Raw genomic sequence first — 19,254 nt, forward strand, 5'->3', positions numbered from 1 at the left:
CATTTTGTTCAGAGACTATCAATATTCTGCATTACTGAGATGTAATAAACCAACCTACAGTAGAAGCATACGTGCCACAAATCTTGACACATAAAACTACAATGAATTACAAGCGTCGGTTTTGGTCAGAGGAGAGGAGAAGTTACAGCGGGAGAAACGCACCTGCACTGAATGTGTCGCATGCTCACATACTTTAAGGTTATTCATCAATCCATTTTCTATTGCTTTATCCTGTACATGAGGGTCACAGGGGCACTGTGCCAATCTCAGCCAACATAGGGTGATATGTAGGGTACACCCTGGACAGGTCGTCAGTCCATCGCAGGGCCACATAGAGACAAACCACCACTCTCAATTTACCTAATCCCCATATTGCATGTTTTTGATGTGTGGGAGAAAACCCATACACACACACACACATGGGAGAACATGGAAACTCCATGCAGAAAGGCCCTTGTTCTTTAAGGTTATTCATAAGCGAGTGAATTATGAGAAACATCACTTTAACTACACGGATTCTTCACGTCAGAAACGTGATTCAGATACTACATAATACATATATGGAATTATGCAGCCATTGAGATGAATTTAAGCCTGTATTTAAGCTCCACCCAAAACTATATCGACTAAAATCAGTGACAACTTAGCAAATCTGTCCTGAAGGTGCACACACTGGGCCTCATACAGTCATTATGGCTCAGCCAAATCTTCTAGCTCGTGTATCTCTCCAAGGGATCTTCTTTTTTTTCTTTGTAATTGAACTGTAAGAAATATTGAACTAAGTAGGCAACTGCAACTATATAAAATCAACTAATCCCTGTAATTCTGCACAATATAACGTTTTTTTTTTTTTCCCCGATCACTGCAACTTTTCAGCAAACTGCTGATTAAAGCATCTGTCTTGTTTTTGGTTAGGCAGTGCTCCTCTCTGGATATCCAAACTCAGTCGATTTTTTTTTTCTTTCTCCTGGCTGTAAGGATTCCCCAGTGGAGCTGATGTGAAATAAGGCAAACACAGCATGAAGTTGGTCGTATATCCCTGCTCAGGTGTTTTCTAACCAATCAGAGCGGACCACGTTCACACATAGTCACTAAAGAGGAGATTAACACATGTAAATTGCTTCACATTCTTACATGTGGAACATTTAACAGATTTGCCTGAGATAAAAAAGCAATGGACCTTTACTGTCAGATTAATGGACAGAATCTGAGATGCTCGACTGTTGGAGCAAATCAGATGGAAATTAATGAGCAAAAACTGGACCTTTCCTCTCCCACCACTGGCTTTACCTCCTCTTGACTGATGGCAAGATTAAGAAATTCATGAGGCTTGCTGTGAATGGGGAGCCTAACATACAACAGGGGGCCTGAGAGAGCTCCGTCACTGAACAGCATAGGTGTTAATACAATTACTTGTGGGTTAGGGTTAGAGTTGTCGGTCTGTCAGACTGATTTTGCGACTTTATTTTTTCCATTTTCCATTAATTAATATGTATACAAATTATAAATTAGCTTCTAATACATATTAAATGAAACCAATGTCATAAATAAGGAAGCACAAACTGGTAAAACAACCAATTATAATGTTTATCGTCATTCAACTAATTAAATGTGATTGAATCAACCATTAACGATATAACATAGTGTGAGAATTGCTGGATATGGCTGCCCTTGAGCTGCAAAGCATCACGAACACAAATATGCGTCACCCACATTGACACATGCACACAATTCCCACAGTCTGCCCACATGCAACATCTCTTGCCTGTGTTCCCTCTCTCGCCAGGTTCCAATTCCACGCACACACAGTGGAGCTTGTGTACCAGAGTTCCTTGCTCCACATCTGGGAGGAGCTGGCGATGCTGGTGGTGGGTCCCCTGACCTTGAACGCATTAACGTTCCTGCTGGTTCTGATCAGATGGGGCTGTCAACAGATATTTGGCTCACTCCCTTCCTTCACGTCAAAGTTTATCATGGCTCAGGGAGTGTGGACAGTCCTCGACCCTCTGGCAGTCTTTGCAGTGGACGCCGTCCTTGGGGTAAGTCACTTAAAAATAGCTTGGACACTTGTGCACTTTAAATAGGAGTTCACTTTATCTTGGCAAAGTGACTTTAAACCACAAAAAAAAGGGGGGGTGGAAAGAATATGCAAGGATAGATGGGTGTCTTTTGTGTCAAAGTGGAGGACTGAAATGTTTTGCTCGCAGTTCTGATCGAATAAAATCTCATTGAAATGGCTTGAATTTGTGCTAATTATGAAGAAATCAATCAATTTGTTTGTCTGTTATTCATTTTTTTTAAGTAAGAAGTGATGGGACCACCATTTAAAACTGGATCTTTGCAGCATAACGTGTCATAACGTATCTTCACTATTGTATATTTCTTTTTTTACATATCAGATTTCATACGTTTTAATCGTTCTGTCTCCTCAGCATCTCATCTACAGCCCTGACACACCAGTGGGTGACGCAGCCAAGCTTTACTGGCACTTCTATCGAGCTGACCAATCCGGTGCAGCGGGAGTAATCCTCACTCTCTTCCTTTACGCTGTCATTTTTTTGCTCTCCGTCACCATCCTCTCCATTTACATGCTCAGGTGAGACAAAACGGAAAGACGGAGGCTCTTGAATAAAGAGACACTGCGTTGTCTCAAATAGGAAACAGACTGCACACACGAGAAACAGTATAGTACGTTTCTGCTTATCCATCCCTTCCTCCGCCAGCATACTATATAACTGCAATGAGGCCAAGGTCACAGACAGTCTCTTCTTTGAATAGCAAATTTCTGTAAAAATAGTTTTCATTGAGTTTCTCACAGATGCGGAGACAGTCTTCTGGTGTCAAAGGTTACAGCGATGCTTGTGGGTTATTACAAAAGGTTAACAGTGATTCTGTTACACATATATGTTTTTCAGTAAATTCTACACCAGTGGTTAAGTTCCATCCATAGTCAAACAGTAGCCACACACAAAGCAGTACTATCAAGTGGCGAAGATCCTTGACAGAGGTCATTGGTCAAACGGGAGGCACACTTTAAAACACATTTCATTTTGCTACTTTACCATGAAAGATTTAGAGTATACATAAATAAATAAAATGTCTCACTAAGTCACATAAACATCTATGAATAACGCATGTGTAATAAGATTTCTTTCACATCTAGAAAGCATCACAATCCATAATTGACTGACCGAAATATATCACAATATTTACAATATTTGCAGCTTAGCAGGATTACATTTAAAGTCACATACCCAAAAAGAGTATTACTTTCAGGAAGTGATTTCCTACCGTACATTTAATCTAGGAAAAACCCTTCAAGGAACCCTAAGATATTACTCCAGTGTCCCAACAACTCTCTTGCTGATATAAATCACATTACTTGTAATTGTGATAAGCTGGTTAAGGAAACCAAAGTGCCTTCAATGCACACAAGTAATGTGACAGAAGAAAGAACATAAGATAGACTGGATTTGTAGTATTTATTCCAATATTAATGTCACTTTACTTGTCTAGAACCAGTCAGTGCATGTTAATATTTACCCATTTTGTCACATTATCAAAGTCTTGTCTGAGACCTGATTTATGATTAAGGCTTGACTACTAAGAATGAGATTGGGGTGAAGGTGTTTTAACATTACAACTCAGGGCAGTAAAGGTCGAGTACCACAACAGGTAAACATCATTTTTGAGTGAAAAGTTCTTAGAAGCTTACGTAGCATTCGGTGGCACGCGGTCATGGGTTCCTATGAACTTCTCACAGTGGATTATCAAGGTGTCAAAGCAGGCTTGCACCTGTAGACAAGCTCTTACCTCTAATACCTCATGTGTACTCAGTCATGTGGCTACGTTGAGTGTATATAACAGAAATGGCAAAGAAGCTACACATATCCAAGACTTTGCTGAGCGACAAAGAAGTGAAAGGTTTGACTGTAAAGAGGAGCTGTAGCTGTATTTGTATTGTGTGTATGTAACCAATCGTCAGCTGTCAAGCATCTGTGTTGGTTGTTAATCTTAAAGCTGTAGTGTGTACCTTTAGAATATAAACATATGTCCATTATAGTCAAACCACTGACAAATGAGTTTGCACAATTAAGCCTACAAGCTCCACACTATACTCTTTCTGTGTTTTCACTTCTGTGACACAGAATGATGTCATGACAGATGGAGAGAAGGCAGAGGCCACGCTAGTAAAGCGAGTGACACGAGCAGTGTTTTGGTGACAGAAGTTACACACTAGAGCTTTAAGATAACAAATGACGAATTTGTTGGGACAAGATACAAAGCAGCACATAACACTACCCTACTTTGTATAGTCAATTGGTGAGGCAAAAGAGTTGCATTCTCCCATTAAAAGTACATGTGGTTATTTTCTTTCTTTATTATGTAATATTACTTTTTAACCTCTGATGCTGCGTCTGACCTTCATTGTGGCCCAGCTCATGCTGCAAAGGTGATAAATTCATATTTGTTTTTAGCTAATCGACGGGGCCTGTAGGGACAGTCTGTCAGTGAGGATCAATCTGGCTCTCACCAGCCAACCGTTGTCAGACGCCCGTTCAGCAATACCTCCCTCCACCCCCACAGACTTGTGCCCATTCCACAACATCCATCATCTCTTTATTCCTCATCTGTCCACAAAAAAAGCATAAAACAACAGAAAATAAAAACACACGTTAATCCATTTTGATGATTTTTAGTGGCACGGCATTACTTTTGCAGTTATGCACAAACCACACACACACCTACACACGCAGTGCAGAGTTATTAGACGAGCAGAAAAGCACAAATGCACCACACTGTTTCTTTTGCAACACGGCATACTCGTAAAACTGCTCTGAAAATCGAAAGCGTTTCGAATTCAAAAGTTATATGTGTTTGGATATAGCGTGAACATCTAACCCCCTTACATTATCCGATTAGGCTGAATGTTTTGCATGGTTGGTGTCACTACAGGTTTCATACATACTGAAATGGACTGCATATATGTGGTGCTGAATGCACACACTCTATCTTAATATGCTGTGTGTTCCACTCGTGTCTTGCAGATTAAGTTCAACCATGCTGGAGCATTTTACTTGTGAGGTTCTGTATTGTGATGTTACACAGACAGCTAATGTTTTTCTCTCCATTTTATTGAACACAAGGAAATGGCACTGCATTGCAACATGAGGACAGACTTTAACAACACTATTGTGTAGATTCCACACATTTGCAGCTTAAAGGTTGCCCGTTTACTTGTGTTTTAATTTCTATCCAGATGGAAATGCAACCAGATATATATTTGTAGTTTCTAAAGAAAATAAATAAATTCACTTTTACATCTCTAAGAACCCAAAGCCTGATTGTTTTTGGAGTGAAGCACAGCCAGATCATCTACATGCAACTACAACTAATTTTAGCCTCCTGTATCTTGGTAAAACTGTATCTTAGCAAATGTCACAGAGTGGTTCGGGCTGAAATTAGCTGAAGAAATACTCAAATTCAAATTCAGAAATTCTATCTATTAATCTGTTATATACAAGCATTTTCAGTGAGCAACGTCAATTATTCACTTTTTAAATCTACCGAACGTGTCTAGAATATATTTAGTTATGAATCCAGTTTTCAAATTCATGTTTTCTTTTTTTGGCGTACACCCGTTGTCACTTTGCGTACCCCATACGCCATCACCCCAATCACTGATCATGATGAAACAAGTGAAATATGTTTAAAGGCTGAGAACAAATAAAACACTATCAAATAGATAAGTAATATAGTTAACTTCAATAATAAGATAGATTCATTCTGAAAAAAGAATACAATATATGTCACGTTCCATTTTGTCTCAAAAGTTATGCAAATTCTATCAGCTCATTTTAAAATGCAGTACAAAATACATGCATTTATTCATTTTCACGGTATTTATATAGCACCTAGACCTGGTATATCATCAAAATACGTCAAAAGGAAAGCAGTTTTTGTGTCATGGAAGTGAAAAGTAGAAGTGTGGGTAGTAAATGACTGCACAATGTAACTCAGCATTTATCAAAGGTGTGTTCTCTCACTCGATATGAGACAAAATTCCATTAATGGCTCAAAATGTAAGAAAAGCCTTATTGAATTAATCAGTTTGAGATTGGCGGCAGATGAGAGGGCGCCATCTAATTTCAGTAAGCGGGACGCTTATCGGGCTCCGGCTAAATGGACAATATTAAAACAGCAGCTCGTAATAATGACTTCTGCCACTCAAGCGCCACTCGGGTTTGAATTGAATGTAGGCCACGAGGCTGAAGCAAGGATGATAATTTTATGGGTTACAGTTTCCTATTGGCTGCAAGGAAGGGTCTCCGACACAGAGCGTGACCTATTTTCAAAAAAAAAAATAAAAAATGCCCTGGGCTATATGTATAGATAGAATGGACTGTTATCCTTTTTTAATTACATTTTAGGAAGTCTTTATTCATTGGCTGCAAAATACATATACGTGTGCTGTGTGTTACACCTCTGTCCTCTTAGAAACTTAATAAACACCAACGTCACTGTGTGGTTCAAAACCAAACGATTCAAAGCTTGACGAAAATAAATATATATCAGAGGCGTACACACAAACAGACACAGCTATTTACACTGTATATGCTTATTCACACTGATACGAGAGTATCATGCATGAAATCACTGCAGTTCTTTGTTTACGTTTGTTTATAAATAAAACATTGATTTACTATTTTTAAATACCAATGAATGAAATGATATGCACTGTATAACCACATTTACTTTAGTTATATGCATAATGTGGTTTTCCTTTTTACATTTTACCCACCATGATCATATCGTCATACATATTCCGTTTAATGTATTCTGTAAGTTTATACATGTTGCTACGGTGACCCCTATACTTAAAAGAAATTATTTGGGCCTCATCATGAAGGTCAAAGCTCACATTTACACCAAAGAAATGAGCCTGCTTTTAAGCACAGAGATGCAAAGATGGTGAATTTCTTCAATAGAAAAGCAGCATAAATGAATGAGAAGCACAATTCAAATGTAGGATGAAAATGAATGCGTGCTATTCCTGTGTCTGAGGTCAGGATTCTACAAACATTCCTCTCCCAGGAGCGATGGGAATGATGCTGAGTTCAAAGCTCTGTACCAGCTTCTTCTGTAAATCGCTGTCTCCTTGATGTTGGTTTTATTTGAGAGTTGATTACCCTCTGACAGGCTAGAATCTCTATGGAAGGGCACAAGGTCTGCTGGATTTGATGGCCAGCCAAGGAATTTGTTTACAGACATGTTGATTTTTTTTAAGAGGTTGGCTGCATGCACCCTTGTGTGGCAAAAGAAAAATAACACTTTGGTGATGTGCACTCATCTGGTGGTGTGAATCGATATGCTTTCTGCTGTGCTGAACCTTTACTTGTGACTCAGTTTGGTCTCTCTAGACACATCTGCATCCTGCCTGTCCATTGCATCTGCCATCTTTGAAGCTCAACATTAACGGGATAAAAAAACATCCCAGGATCAGACTCCCACACATTAACAATTGTAAAACCACACAGATGCACCAGTATAGACAGACATGTCTACTCTCAGCTTGTGTTTGCAAAATGCTTCCCCCTCACAGGCCAATTTGTTTGATTCTTTTTTCCTCTTTCATTGTCTTTGAATTCTCATATTAGATTTGTATAGGGTTGCGTGTTCCACAAGAGCCAACCAACATTAAAAAAAAAAAAAAAACAGAGAATGAGGCTCTTTGGCACAAAGGTAGCCATGGACACATTCGTCTCCAGTTAGCATCTTTGACACGAGGCAGCACTGCAAGTTTGTCTTTGCTTTGGCATTTAACCCCTCACAAGCTTTACATGGCAGAGACAGTCAATCAATATACAACACTCCTGCTTCCACTTAAACTCTGCTCACTTTATTCTTCACCCTGTGCCTTCAAGATTCCACAACGACGGCTGCATGCTGGACGTCTTTCAGCGGCTGACGGCCAAAGAAGGGATGTACTTCCTGCCTCAAGATCTGGAGCTGTCCAATCAGGAACTGAGCTACATTGTCAAGAAGGCAGAACAGTGGAGAGGCTTTAATGGGGAGAGGCGCAAGGTAAGCATGGCACTGTGCAGTAGCCTTTCCCGTCTCTCTAGAGACAGCTTCTCATCTTGGAGGCTTTCATTTTCGGTGGAAGCAGGGTTCAAATAAGCATAAATGCATCTTGCCGTGAAATTACTATCGCTCAGGAGAGGTTGCCCCGTGTAGGTCAGTTGTGATGTTAAATCTTTGCTTAGTTGCATTCTATATCCCTTTTTAAATCACTATTAACCACTTCATTTGGATTTGTTAGTAGCACACATCACTCGGTGTTCATTAACTTCCTTGCACTTTTGTTTTTGTGCAGCCAAAGAGAAAAAAATTTAATCTGAAATGACATAATGCTCTCTATTTCTGCTGAAAGATGGACATGAATGCCAGGAACTGATGCACCATGTTGTTTTACGGGTGTGTGAAGACCAGCACCAACACAAGCTTTCTGCAGTTAAAAAACATTTGCACGATTTCCAAATGACTTCAATCTCCTGTGAAACCTCAACATTTAAGCAGATGAGTCTTTACACTGAAGTCTACTCTACACAACTTAACTGAAAGGAAAGCAATCGATCCAAACGAGTTGGTAGAGTGTCAAGGCGAAGGAAGTCCAGCATTTCTCTGGTATTTGCAATGTCCGTGAGTCAATTCTGGCTCCTCAAGACAGCAAGACATCACGATACAGTGTGTAAATAATGTGTGTGAACAAGTGAAAGTGACACACAGTCTATGCACATTGATCGATTGACTGATAGACATGAACAGCGGTATGTGTTGTTCATGTATCATTCACAAAACTGGAAATAATGATCACAGTTCAACCGTGTGTGCAAGTTGGTTTTGCTTGGGGGTTGATCTGCTCTGCCATTAGCTCTCCGTACGATGTATCATTATCTCTATTGCTAAAATACCAACTGTTATTTTAACCGAACATACTTTACATCATATCATTGGCTCTTATTTTAGAATTTGGTCAGGTAGGCTCAAACAGTTCAGTTCAGAGAAAAAACAAAATGCCACTGGGCCGTCACCAACCAACAACACCTCATTAGCCCAAACAATAAAGGCACATTTAAAGTATTTTTCACTTATGTGTGATGAGCTGCTAATTGGGAAAATCTAATTCTACATCACACTTGGCAAAACACATTAATGTTCAGAGTTAAAATGATTTAAAAAAAGTTAAAAACACAGTGTTGTGCTTGTAGCCACTGTAGCACAACTACACGTTACTTGTCCCCCTAACTTGAAGCTGCTAGTATTTCTATTTCTTGTCAACATTGTTTGCGTTGTTCACAGTGTGTGAGCGATGCATATATGCGTGTATAGCAAAGCACAGGACACCTCCGCTTGCACCATAAGGACGTTGACATAACTACGACAACAATTCCGTTAACACAGACAACTCTTCCGTCCTCATTTGGAGCAAAACACACACACACACCCTGGATTTAAACATTTAATTAGCGTACCACAACCATGCTACGAAATGCCAAACAGGTCGCATATGACCACAAAGGTGTTGCCTTACATGTATCATAATGATAATGTCAAGCAAAATATAATTGGAGGTCAGTGCAGATTTAGTGACCTTAACAACAGATTACTGGTCTTACAGAACAACACAGATGTGCATGACTCTCTGACTTCTCTTATTTTTTACAGTTTCAAATTGACTGGTTATTGTTCCATTCATATTGTGAATACATTATTAAAATAACATTAAATCAGTCATGACACCATGTAGACAATTTTAATTGACAATAATATTTAAAAAAAAAGACAAAGAGAGAAAATGAGAATGAGTGCAAATGGAGTCGTGATCTTAAAATCCAAAATCTAATTTCATCGAATATTTGGAGAATCGTGACACCCCTATTAACAACACATAAATTACATTTTGTAAATTCAGTCCCCATTTGAACTCGGTGCCTATAAGTCCAGCCTTCTTCCAACATCAAATTCTACCCAGAAACTTTTCAATCTCAAACATTGTTTTCAAGTCACAAAGTTAGAGCCTGTCAAATATCCTCAATTAATTTTTGTTCACAAAAGTAACACTTACATAAAGACACTGGCTTCTTTTTTCCAAGGGACCTTTTTTGTCTTTTAAGCTTTAATCAACTGCAACCCTGGATAGTGACTAAACTTGTATGTAATAGGCAGGAGATGGACCCGTTTATTGGAAGAAAATTGAATCTCATGAAGTTTGTAGACTCCGAAAGAAACTATACCAAAGTTTGTGATTAAGAAAATGCTCGATTTAAGTGTTAATGGCCTGTTGCTGTGGTGACACTGCTCATGCATTACTGCATAACTGCCTCCACAGCAACAACTGCAGCACAAACCAAGATGTCCCTATTTGGTATTGTTAAAACTGATATAATGTTAACAGATTTATTATTGTACTCCAGCATGATGAAAGTTTATTGCATTCTTGCAGTTTCCACATTATTCAAATGGGCCATTTGTCATCACAATAAGATAGCTCTTGCCATTAATTAATAATTATTGTAACACTTTCTCCTGTAAAAAGGGTCACTTTCCTAACTCAGCAAAGACATACCCTGATTAGACTAATTTGCCTACATGCAAATTTTTGTCATTTTTCCCTCATTAACTATTTATCAAAGACAGGAAAAAAATATATATTCATGAAGGAAAGCAAAGCAGCAGCCTGACAGAGCTGAAACTAATATTTTGCAACTCTAATGATTTTTTGCATCCTTAATTAGATAGAATAAGGTTGATATGATTAGGTCAGGATGTAGTGTTTTTCATTAAAAATACATTTCAGAAACTGTATTCCAAATGTGCCCTTGCAATTAAATAATGAATCTGACGCTTTCCTTATTATGGACCCAATTAATATCAGAGGCAAGGGCGTAATTTTAATAACAGTGGACCACTAGGCCTTCATTAGCAGAGTAAGAAAAAAGAAGGAATGGTGATGTCGAAAAACAAGCCACTCACAGGGACAGCAGCGGTGTGATACTGAGCCAATTTTGGAAAGTTATTGAACAGTAGAATACGGAATGACACTTTCAACAAATCAGATCTGGGGTAAACAGGAACTGCAAATCTCTTGTGTGTGTTTTAACCTAATTTGATACCAGTTGTATGTCAGGTGCCAGACAGGGCAACTGAAAATGGAAAATCATTTGGAGAATCTCAAGCAAAAGGTTAATCTAATGCTTAAGGTAGACTATAACATGCAGTAGTCATTTTAAAACCTCTTTTGTAAGACTGTATAAAAGTGTTGTGTTTGTAAGTCCCCTAAGTTTCAATATCTGGAATCATCACCATCATCACCTCCACTGTTTACTATTCAAAGAAGACAAGCTAATGGAGCAACCCGACTATTCATTATATTTACACAGTAACACGGAACAGATTTTAATAACATGACAACATAGCGAAACAGGTTATAACATGTAACATTAATGGAGGAAATGTATTTTCAGTGGAGCATCACAGATTTCCCTAATGTGTATATTACCGAGTTTTACTTCAGCGAAAGTTAAAGCAATTGAAACACAATTAGAGATGATCAATTACATTATCACTAGTTTTCTGGATGTGTTGTGGTACCAAGCAAAGAAGCTCTAAAGCTGCATCTCCCTCCAGCACTAAAACAATAAAATAAAATAAAAAAGAATCCACATTCAATAACTAACCTGCAAATGGCCTATTATTATCAAACTTGTAATTTTCACAAGGTGGTCATTAAACATAATCTAATTTTTACTTTCTCACCAATTAACTTTATATTAGAGTTTCCTCAATGCCATGTGATTATTTGAGTTGCTTCAAGGTTTAAATGTTGCACTCAGGTTAAGATTGTAGCAGTGCAGTTTTCTTGCTCTGCAAAGCGGATGTACCATTCAAAGATGTATCCGTGTCCCCTTTAATTTAATTTTAATTTCAGGAAGGAAGGAAGGAAAACAACCTATGTTTCCATCCAAAACCATTAGCGGCAAATGTTGTTCCTGCGATCAGGTGAAAAGCTGAGAGAAGGGGACTGGTTTATGGAGCAGTTATAGCTTCTTCCAAAAGCATGACCTCACAATTTCCTGTATAGCTTGTGAATTTGCCAATATGGTAAAAAACATGCAGAGATATATTGACAATGGAAAGTAGTGTGAAAACAGTCCTGAAGAAATTAGTCAACCAAAACTATAATCTCTTCCTAAACTTAACCAAGTAGTTTCTGTGACAGAACCTCACCAAACCAAGACTTAAAGAGACAGCAGACAATGTAATGGTGTGAGGAAAGGTCCTCTATGTTACATATTTTTTGTGTTTACATTAGGAATAGTACCAAATTAACCAGCCCCAACTGTTACCATAGTAATGGTACAGGCGACAGAAAAGCGTCACTACCTTGCGACCGGTGTTTCTTCCGTTTATTCTCATACAAAGCTTGACATCTTGTGAAACGGCTAAAAACTGAGCAGAAAAAAAACTGTTGTCTGTTGTATCGCATTCAATGTCATTTTACGTTGTTGGCGTACTTGGTACAACGTCACACTATGTATCTTGGCAAAGTATCGGGCAAAGCTTTACCGAAGAAAAACAGATGCAAATTGAGCGTAGCAAGGATCAAGATCAACAAAAATTGTGCCACTTTCTATTGCCATTACAATATGCCTTCAGTTTGAAAGTTTGAGCCAAAAAACTGTCAGTGTTACTCTACTGTGTTTTAAGTAGTTACTATGAAAACAAAGGTCCAGTTCACCTGTCACTGGTGTGCACTCATGGCTTATATCCAAGGGTCTAGACAAGCAAAATGTGTTAAACTTGAGGGGGCTTTGTTGGGCTAACTGATTGTTTGTGTCACGGTTTTACAGGTTTCACTTAAAGGCTACGAAACATGTGGGAAATCCCAGTGAAAAGCAAAAAGGATTTTAATGAGCAACTGAAAATGACTTAAGAGTTTGAGGCCAAATCCGCTGAAATAAAACAAATAACAAAAATCATTCATGTTATTCCTGCTTATAGTGCCATGGTGCTCTGAGCCAGTGATAGCATGCTCCACCTCATACTAGGGGTTCAGTAATGAGCCCCATTAATTATGTAAAGGCAGTGATGCAGATAGACCTAATTAATTGTCTCCTGTCACCCTCTTGATTACTGTACCTGGAAGGGAGGTGTTAATTTCTGTAATACTTAAGCAGGTATGCAAACTGTTTTGTCAGAGCCACCACTATGACAATGACAGAGTGCCAGCTTACCCTCTGAAAATGCCGTTAATTCACCAAAAGGAAACTTTCCCAGTGGTGGTGGTGACATTGTGATAATTGAAAGAGAGAGGGAGCGATTAAAAGATGTGGTGAAGGAAGGAGAGAGGAGAGAGGGGGCTGGTATGGTGGCCCTGGAGATGTTTTCGCAACCTGAACATTTGCGTACCTTCGTGCTGTTTGTCTCCATATGTCTGGGTAATGGGTTACCAGCGGGTAAGTTTGGGAACACCCAAGGTGCTTTGCAACAGCAGCGTGGTTGGTGGGGAGTAAACCTGTTGAGAGTCAAACAGCACAGATTGGAGTGTTGATGATCAGCCTGCGCGTCTGGCTGTTAATCATATAAAATGTGTTCTAATTTTAAACTGCAAGAGTGGCATAATGGTATTTACCTGACCAGACACAGATATCATAGTCATTTTTCTTCTTCTTACTACCCAAGGACATAATAAAGCATACTTTTAGTTTCATTACAATAGTTAATTTTAAACTGTTCTTTATTTTCTTTGAGACAAACATATTTGAGTAAAGTACAAAAAAGTTTGGGTTGTCAAGGGGAGCCTTCTTTCTCACCAAACTCTGTCTCCTGAAAGCGATTTTTTCGATATAGTTTGTGAAAAACACAAAGTTATAAACCGGATTACATTTTGGATTACAAAAATGGTTATCTAACATAGTAAGTCACAAATATAGTAAACATGTTGACCCACAATATCCAAAGATATCACCAGGTACTGACTACAGAGTCATTGTGCTAGGTCAATCCTAGTGAATGGCTGGATAGTGCCACTGATGACAGTTCTGTGTGGGTCTGGAGGGTTGAATTTCCATACTGCTTCTGAAACAGTCATAAAGGATTTTAGGGAAATCCAGGGCTGTGCAAAGCTGGGGAAGATCATGACATTTGGACCGAGCCATGTGTTTTCATAGGTGTCCCCAATTTTCATAATTTATTTCGAAGTTTATGCAAGTGATAAGCATGTAAAGTAGTTTACGGTTTGTTTTACAGGATGCAATGAAAACTTGTTAAATCTTAGATTGCGTGGGGGGGCGCTAGTGAGCTGGCGATGGAGTAAGACCTGTTGTGCTGAGCTCCTGCCTAACTTTTTCAAAAATACTATTTCAAAGCGCGTTTTCTGCATATTTGTTGCTAAAAAACCCTGACTATCGCGACCAAAATACCCTGGAGCAAGTTTGAGCTTCACACGCTACTTTAATGACGTCCAAACTCCGTAAATATAAGTTCAGCGGCCCCTCGAGCGCTAGGCCCGAAGCCTCCGCGACTCGAGGTGACAAGAACAGCGGTGAGCAGACGCCCACACAGCCGGCGGCAGAAATGAACCCCGCGGACCTGAAAGCGGACATTATCTCCTCGCTGGGAGCGGACATATCTGCTATTATTAGAGCCGAACTAAAGTCTGCACTCAGTGATGACTTTGACTTCATTAGGAATGAGCTGAAAGAAGTTAAGTCTGAAATCGCTAACAGCGCTGCAGCTATCCGCTCTGACATAGACAGCATGAAGGCCGCCATCAGCGACGTGGAGGGAGGTTTATCAGCGTGCTCAGGTGAAGTTACCGCGCTGCAGATTACGGTGGCTGACCTTAAAACGGAGCTGGCTGATTTAAGGGAGAAGGCTGAGGACATGGAGGGACGGATGAGAAGGTGCAATATTCGTATTGTGGGGATTGCAGAGGAGCCTGACTCGAGCTCCACTGCTTCAGTTTCTAAACTACTGAAGGAAGTTCTGCATCTGGATAAAGACATTCTGGTGGATCGTTCCCACAGAGGCCCTGCACAGAGGAAGCCTAATGGAAAACCACGTGTGATTGTTGCTAAACTGCACTACTATCAAGATTGCGTCGATGTGCTGCGTCGAGCCAGAGAGAGAGGCCCACTCAGGTACAGGGGAGATCCAGTGGCCGTATTTCCGGACTACACCGCGAGCGTCGCAAAGGCCCGGGCTGCGTTCAACAACGTCAGGAACCTACTACGTGGTCGACAAGGCATCCGCTATGGGATTATGTTCCCAGCTCGACTCCGCATCTCCTACAATGGAGATAACAAAGACTTCCTGGACCCGGAGAAGGCAATGGCTTACGTTAAGACTGTCATCCCAGCAGCGGAAGTTGCGAAGTGAGGACACCTTTTTCGGTTTTGCTCTCATCTCTTTTCCTATGGTCGGATACTATATTGTGGAAGGTTTGTTAATCCCACTCGAATACCTTTTTCTTTCTTTTTTTACTTGTTAATGTTTGTTTTAGTACAGACAATCTCTCAGTTAAGTGGTACCCACATATATTTCTGTTCAGTTTTATGTACACAGATACGTGCCAAGAAGCATAGGTTTATTTATTCATGGTGAATATTTTTTCATATATTTTCGTATAATTATTATTATTATTATTATTATTATTTTTTTTTTGATTATTATTTGTTTACTTATCTGTTTAATTTTATTGCACGATATATTGCTTCAGGGATGTTAAAAAGTCACTATAGACTCATTGCGCTATCTAGCTCCATTACTAAATACGAGGTTAGGCAGGAAGCGGCCTACTACACTAAGTTGTTCCCCATTACCACCACTTAATGTGTGGTCTTGTTTACGAAGGGTATTGCAGCCGCCATGTTCAGTTAGGCGGCAGGGGGTGGGAACTCACCAGACCTGTGCTATTTTATTGTATTTTTGACTGTCTTCTGTGTTTTAAACTCTGTCTTGTTGACGTTTCGAGGTGTATTACTGGAATACTGTCCTTTATGAACACTAATGGTTAATACGAGTAACGTAGGAACGATTTCGGGGTGCATGGTTAACTTTATAAGTTGGAATGTGAAATCTTTGAACCATCCTGTAAAACGCAGGAAGGTATTAACACATCTTAGTCATCTTAAAGCTGACATTGCATTCCTCCAGGAGACTCACCTCCGCACTACTGATATACATAGACTGAGAGGTGGTTGGATAGGACAATCGTATCACTCCAATTTTGGCTCTAAAGCAAGGGGAGCAGCAATCCTGATTAGTAAGAATATTCCATTTGTAGCGTCTGGCACAGTATCGGACCCTGCAGGGCGATATGTTATAGTGACGGGCAGACTGTACGGATTCCCAGTTATTTTAGCTAATATCTATGCCCCAAATTGGGATGATCATGCCTTTTTTATTAATACCTTCTCTCGCATCCCTAACATGGATTCACATCATTTAATTCTAGGTGGGGATACAAATTGTGTACTTTCCCCAAAATTGGACCGTAGCTCCTCTAAAACTTCGTTTGAATCAAAGTCAGCTCGAACAATCAAGCTCTTTCTCCAGACTTATGGTGTAGCCGATGTCTGGCGTTTCCTCAATCCTAAGTCTAGGGGCTATTCATTCTTCTCCCCTGTACATAAAACGTTCTCACGGATAGATTATTTTTTTATTGATAAGAAACTCCTTCCAATAGTAGCTGCTTGCGAATATCAGTCCATAGTTATTTCTGACCATGCTCCCTTGAATATGAAGTTACGCATTCCCGCTGCGGATTGTGGCTATCGTCCATGGAGACTTAACCCGCTACTCCTTTCAGAAGACACTTTTGTAAACTTTATCAACACAGAAATTAAATTCTATCTCACCCACAATCAGACACCGGGAATGTCATTTTCTATGGTGTGGGAGTCGCTGAAGGCATACTTAAGGGGGCAGATTATTTCTTATTGTGCAATGCGGAAGAAAGCCAACACCAAGCGTCTTAAGCAGCTGACAGATGATATTCTGAAATTGGATATGGTATATAGTCACTCGCCCTCGGATGATATACTTAAACAACGCCTATTGCTTAAAACAGAGTTTGACCTCCTCTCGACGCGCCAAGCAGAAAATCAAATTTTAAAGTGCAGACATAGCTCGTATGAGCACGGAGAAAAGGCGGGGAAAATTCTAGCACACCAATTACGTCAGAAGACTGCTAGTCAGTACATATCCGAGGTAAGCGATGAAAATGATCTAAGACATACAGATCATTTGGAGATTAATTCTTGCTTCTTTCGCTACTATTCCGGCCTCTATACCTCTGAATCACTAGAGGATGAGTCGACATTAGACGAGTTTTTCTGCAATCTCGATGTTCCCAGAATAGACCCAGAGCTAGCCACTGTGCTAGAGGATGAAATCTCCATTGCAGAGGTTACAGAGGCGATTAAGAAGTTGCAAGGGGGCAAATCTCCGGGGCCTGATGGCTACCCGTCAGAGTTTTTTAAGACATTTTCAGCAGTGCTTGCCCCTCTCCTTATATCTGTCTTCGAGGAGTCATTTTCTTTAAATTCACTTCCTTCAACAATGCGTGAGGCAACCATTTCCCTTATTTTAAAAAGAGATAAAAATTCCCTCCACTGTAGTTCATATCGCCCAATTTCCCTTTTAAATACAGATGTAAAGATTCTTGCGAAGCTCCTGGCTCAACGTCTTGAGATGGCACTCCCTTTAATTATTTCACCTGATCAGACAGGTTTCATGAAAGACCGATATTCATTTTTTAATATTAGATGCCTTCTTAACATCCTGTATAGTCCCTCTCCATCCGACACTCCAGAGATTTTATTATCTCTTGATGCTGAGAAAGCCTTCGACCGAGTGGAGTGGGACTACCTTTTTTACACACTTAGGAAATTTGGCTTCGGTCCAAAATTTGTATCCTGGATTAAAGCTCTCTACTCCTCTCCGATGGCAGCAGTACGTACCAACAATAATCTCTCTCCCTATTTTAAACTGCAAAGAGGCACTAGGCAAGGCTGCCCAATGTCCCCGCTTTTATTTGCCATTGCAATTGAACCGTTGGCATTAGCTATCCGACAGGATATTACTATTAAGGGAATTATCAGAGGGGGATTAGAGTGTAAGGTATCGCTTTACGCAGATGATATGTTGTTATATATTTCAGACCCTTCGTCAAGTCTCCCTACTCTGCTGGGCACATTGAAAGCTTTTGGCAAAATATCAGGTTATAAAATAAATCTTCAGAAAAGTGAATTAGTGCCAGTCAACACATCTGCAGAGGACATCTCTTTTAATTCAACCCCTTTTAAAACAAATGCAAAAAAGTTCAAATATCTGGGAATCTGGGTTACACGTAACTTTAAAGATTTATTTAAGGCAAATTTTCTGCCCCTGTTAGATAATCTGAAACAGGATATTAAACGTTGGGATCTGCTGTCTCTCTCCTTAAGTGGAAGGATCAATACCATCAAAATGAATGTATTGCCAAAGTTCTTGTATCTGTTTCAGAACCTTCCCATATTTCTGACTAAGTTCTTCTTCAACTCCGTAGATAAACTCATATCAGCCTTTATCTGGAACAATAAAAATCCACGCATACGGAAATGCATATTGCATAGACCGCGTCTCCAGGGTGGCATGGCACTTCCCAATTTTTTGTTTTATTATTGGGCAGCCAATATTAGAGCGCTCTTGTTTTGGATGTCAGATGTTGACAACTCAAATACTCCTAAATGGCTAACTTTGGAGCATACTTCTTGTGGACCCTCTTCCTTGTCAGCTTTACTGTGCACTGAGCTCCCACTAGTAAAACCCATGTCTTATTACACCGCTAACCCTGTTGTGGCATATTCGGTTAAAATCTGGACTCAGTTCAGAAGATCATTTGCTCTTAACAGCCTCTCCCTTTTTGCTCCGATAACGAAAAATCATATGTTTCCTCCTTCAATGTCGGATGGAGCCTTTGGTGTGTGGCTCAGTAGTGGGATACATTCATTACAGGATCTTTATGTAGATAAAAACTTTGCGTCTTTTGAACAACTGGTTAATATATTTCATATCCCCAGATCCCACTTCTTTAGGTATTTGCAATTGCGGAGTTTTATAGCCTCACATTCCAACTGCTTTCCCCTCTGCCCCTCGGTATCTTTGTTGGAGTCTATTTTTAAGCTAGGGAAGGACTTGAAGCAG

The 19,254-nt window shown here is 39.7% G+C and overlaps 1 protein-coding gene across 1 annotated transcript in view; it reads left to right on the forward strand.

The window, feature by feature from the left end:
• ofcc1 (orofacial cleft 1 candidate 1) overlaps positions 1-19,254 on the forward strand; it is a gene marked incomplete at both ends in the record, with an annotated part of 80,584 nt that overhangs the window by 45,564 nt on the left and 15,766 nt on the right. The window contains 3 exons of the mRNA XM_083901781.1: positions 1,787-2,039; positions 2,433-2,596; positions 7,926-8,085. Of these exons, the coding sequence (XP_083757907.1) occupies positions 1,787-2,039; positions 2,433-2,596; positions 7,926-8,085 (577 nt within the window). The remainder of the gene's footprint in view (positions 1-1,786; positions 2,040-2,432; positions 2,597-7,925; positions 8,086-19,254) is intronic.

The sequence above is a fragment of the Microchirus variegatus genome, assembly GCF_963457635.1.
Source record: "Microchirus variegatus genome assembly, chromosome: 15".
NCBI classification, from domain to species: domain Eukaryota; kingdom Metazoa; phylum Chordata; class Actinopteri; order Pleuronectiformes; family Soleidae; genus Microchirus; species Microchirus variegatus.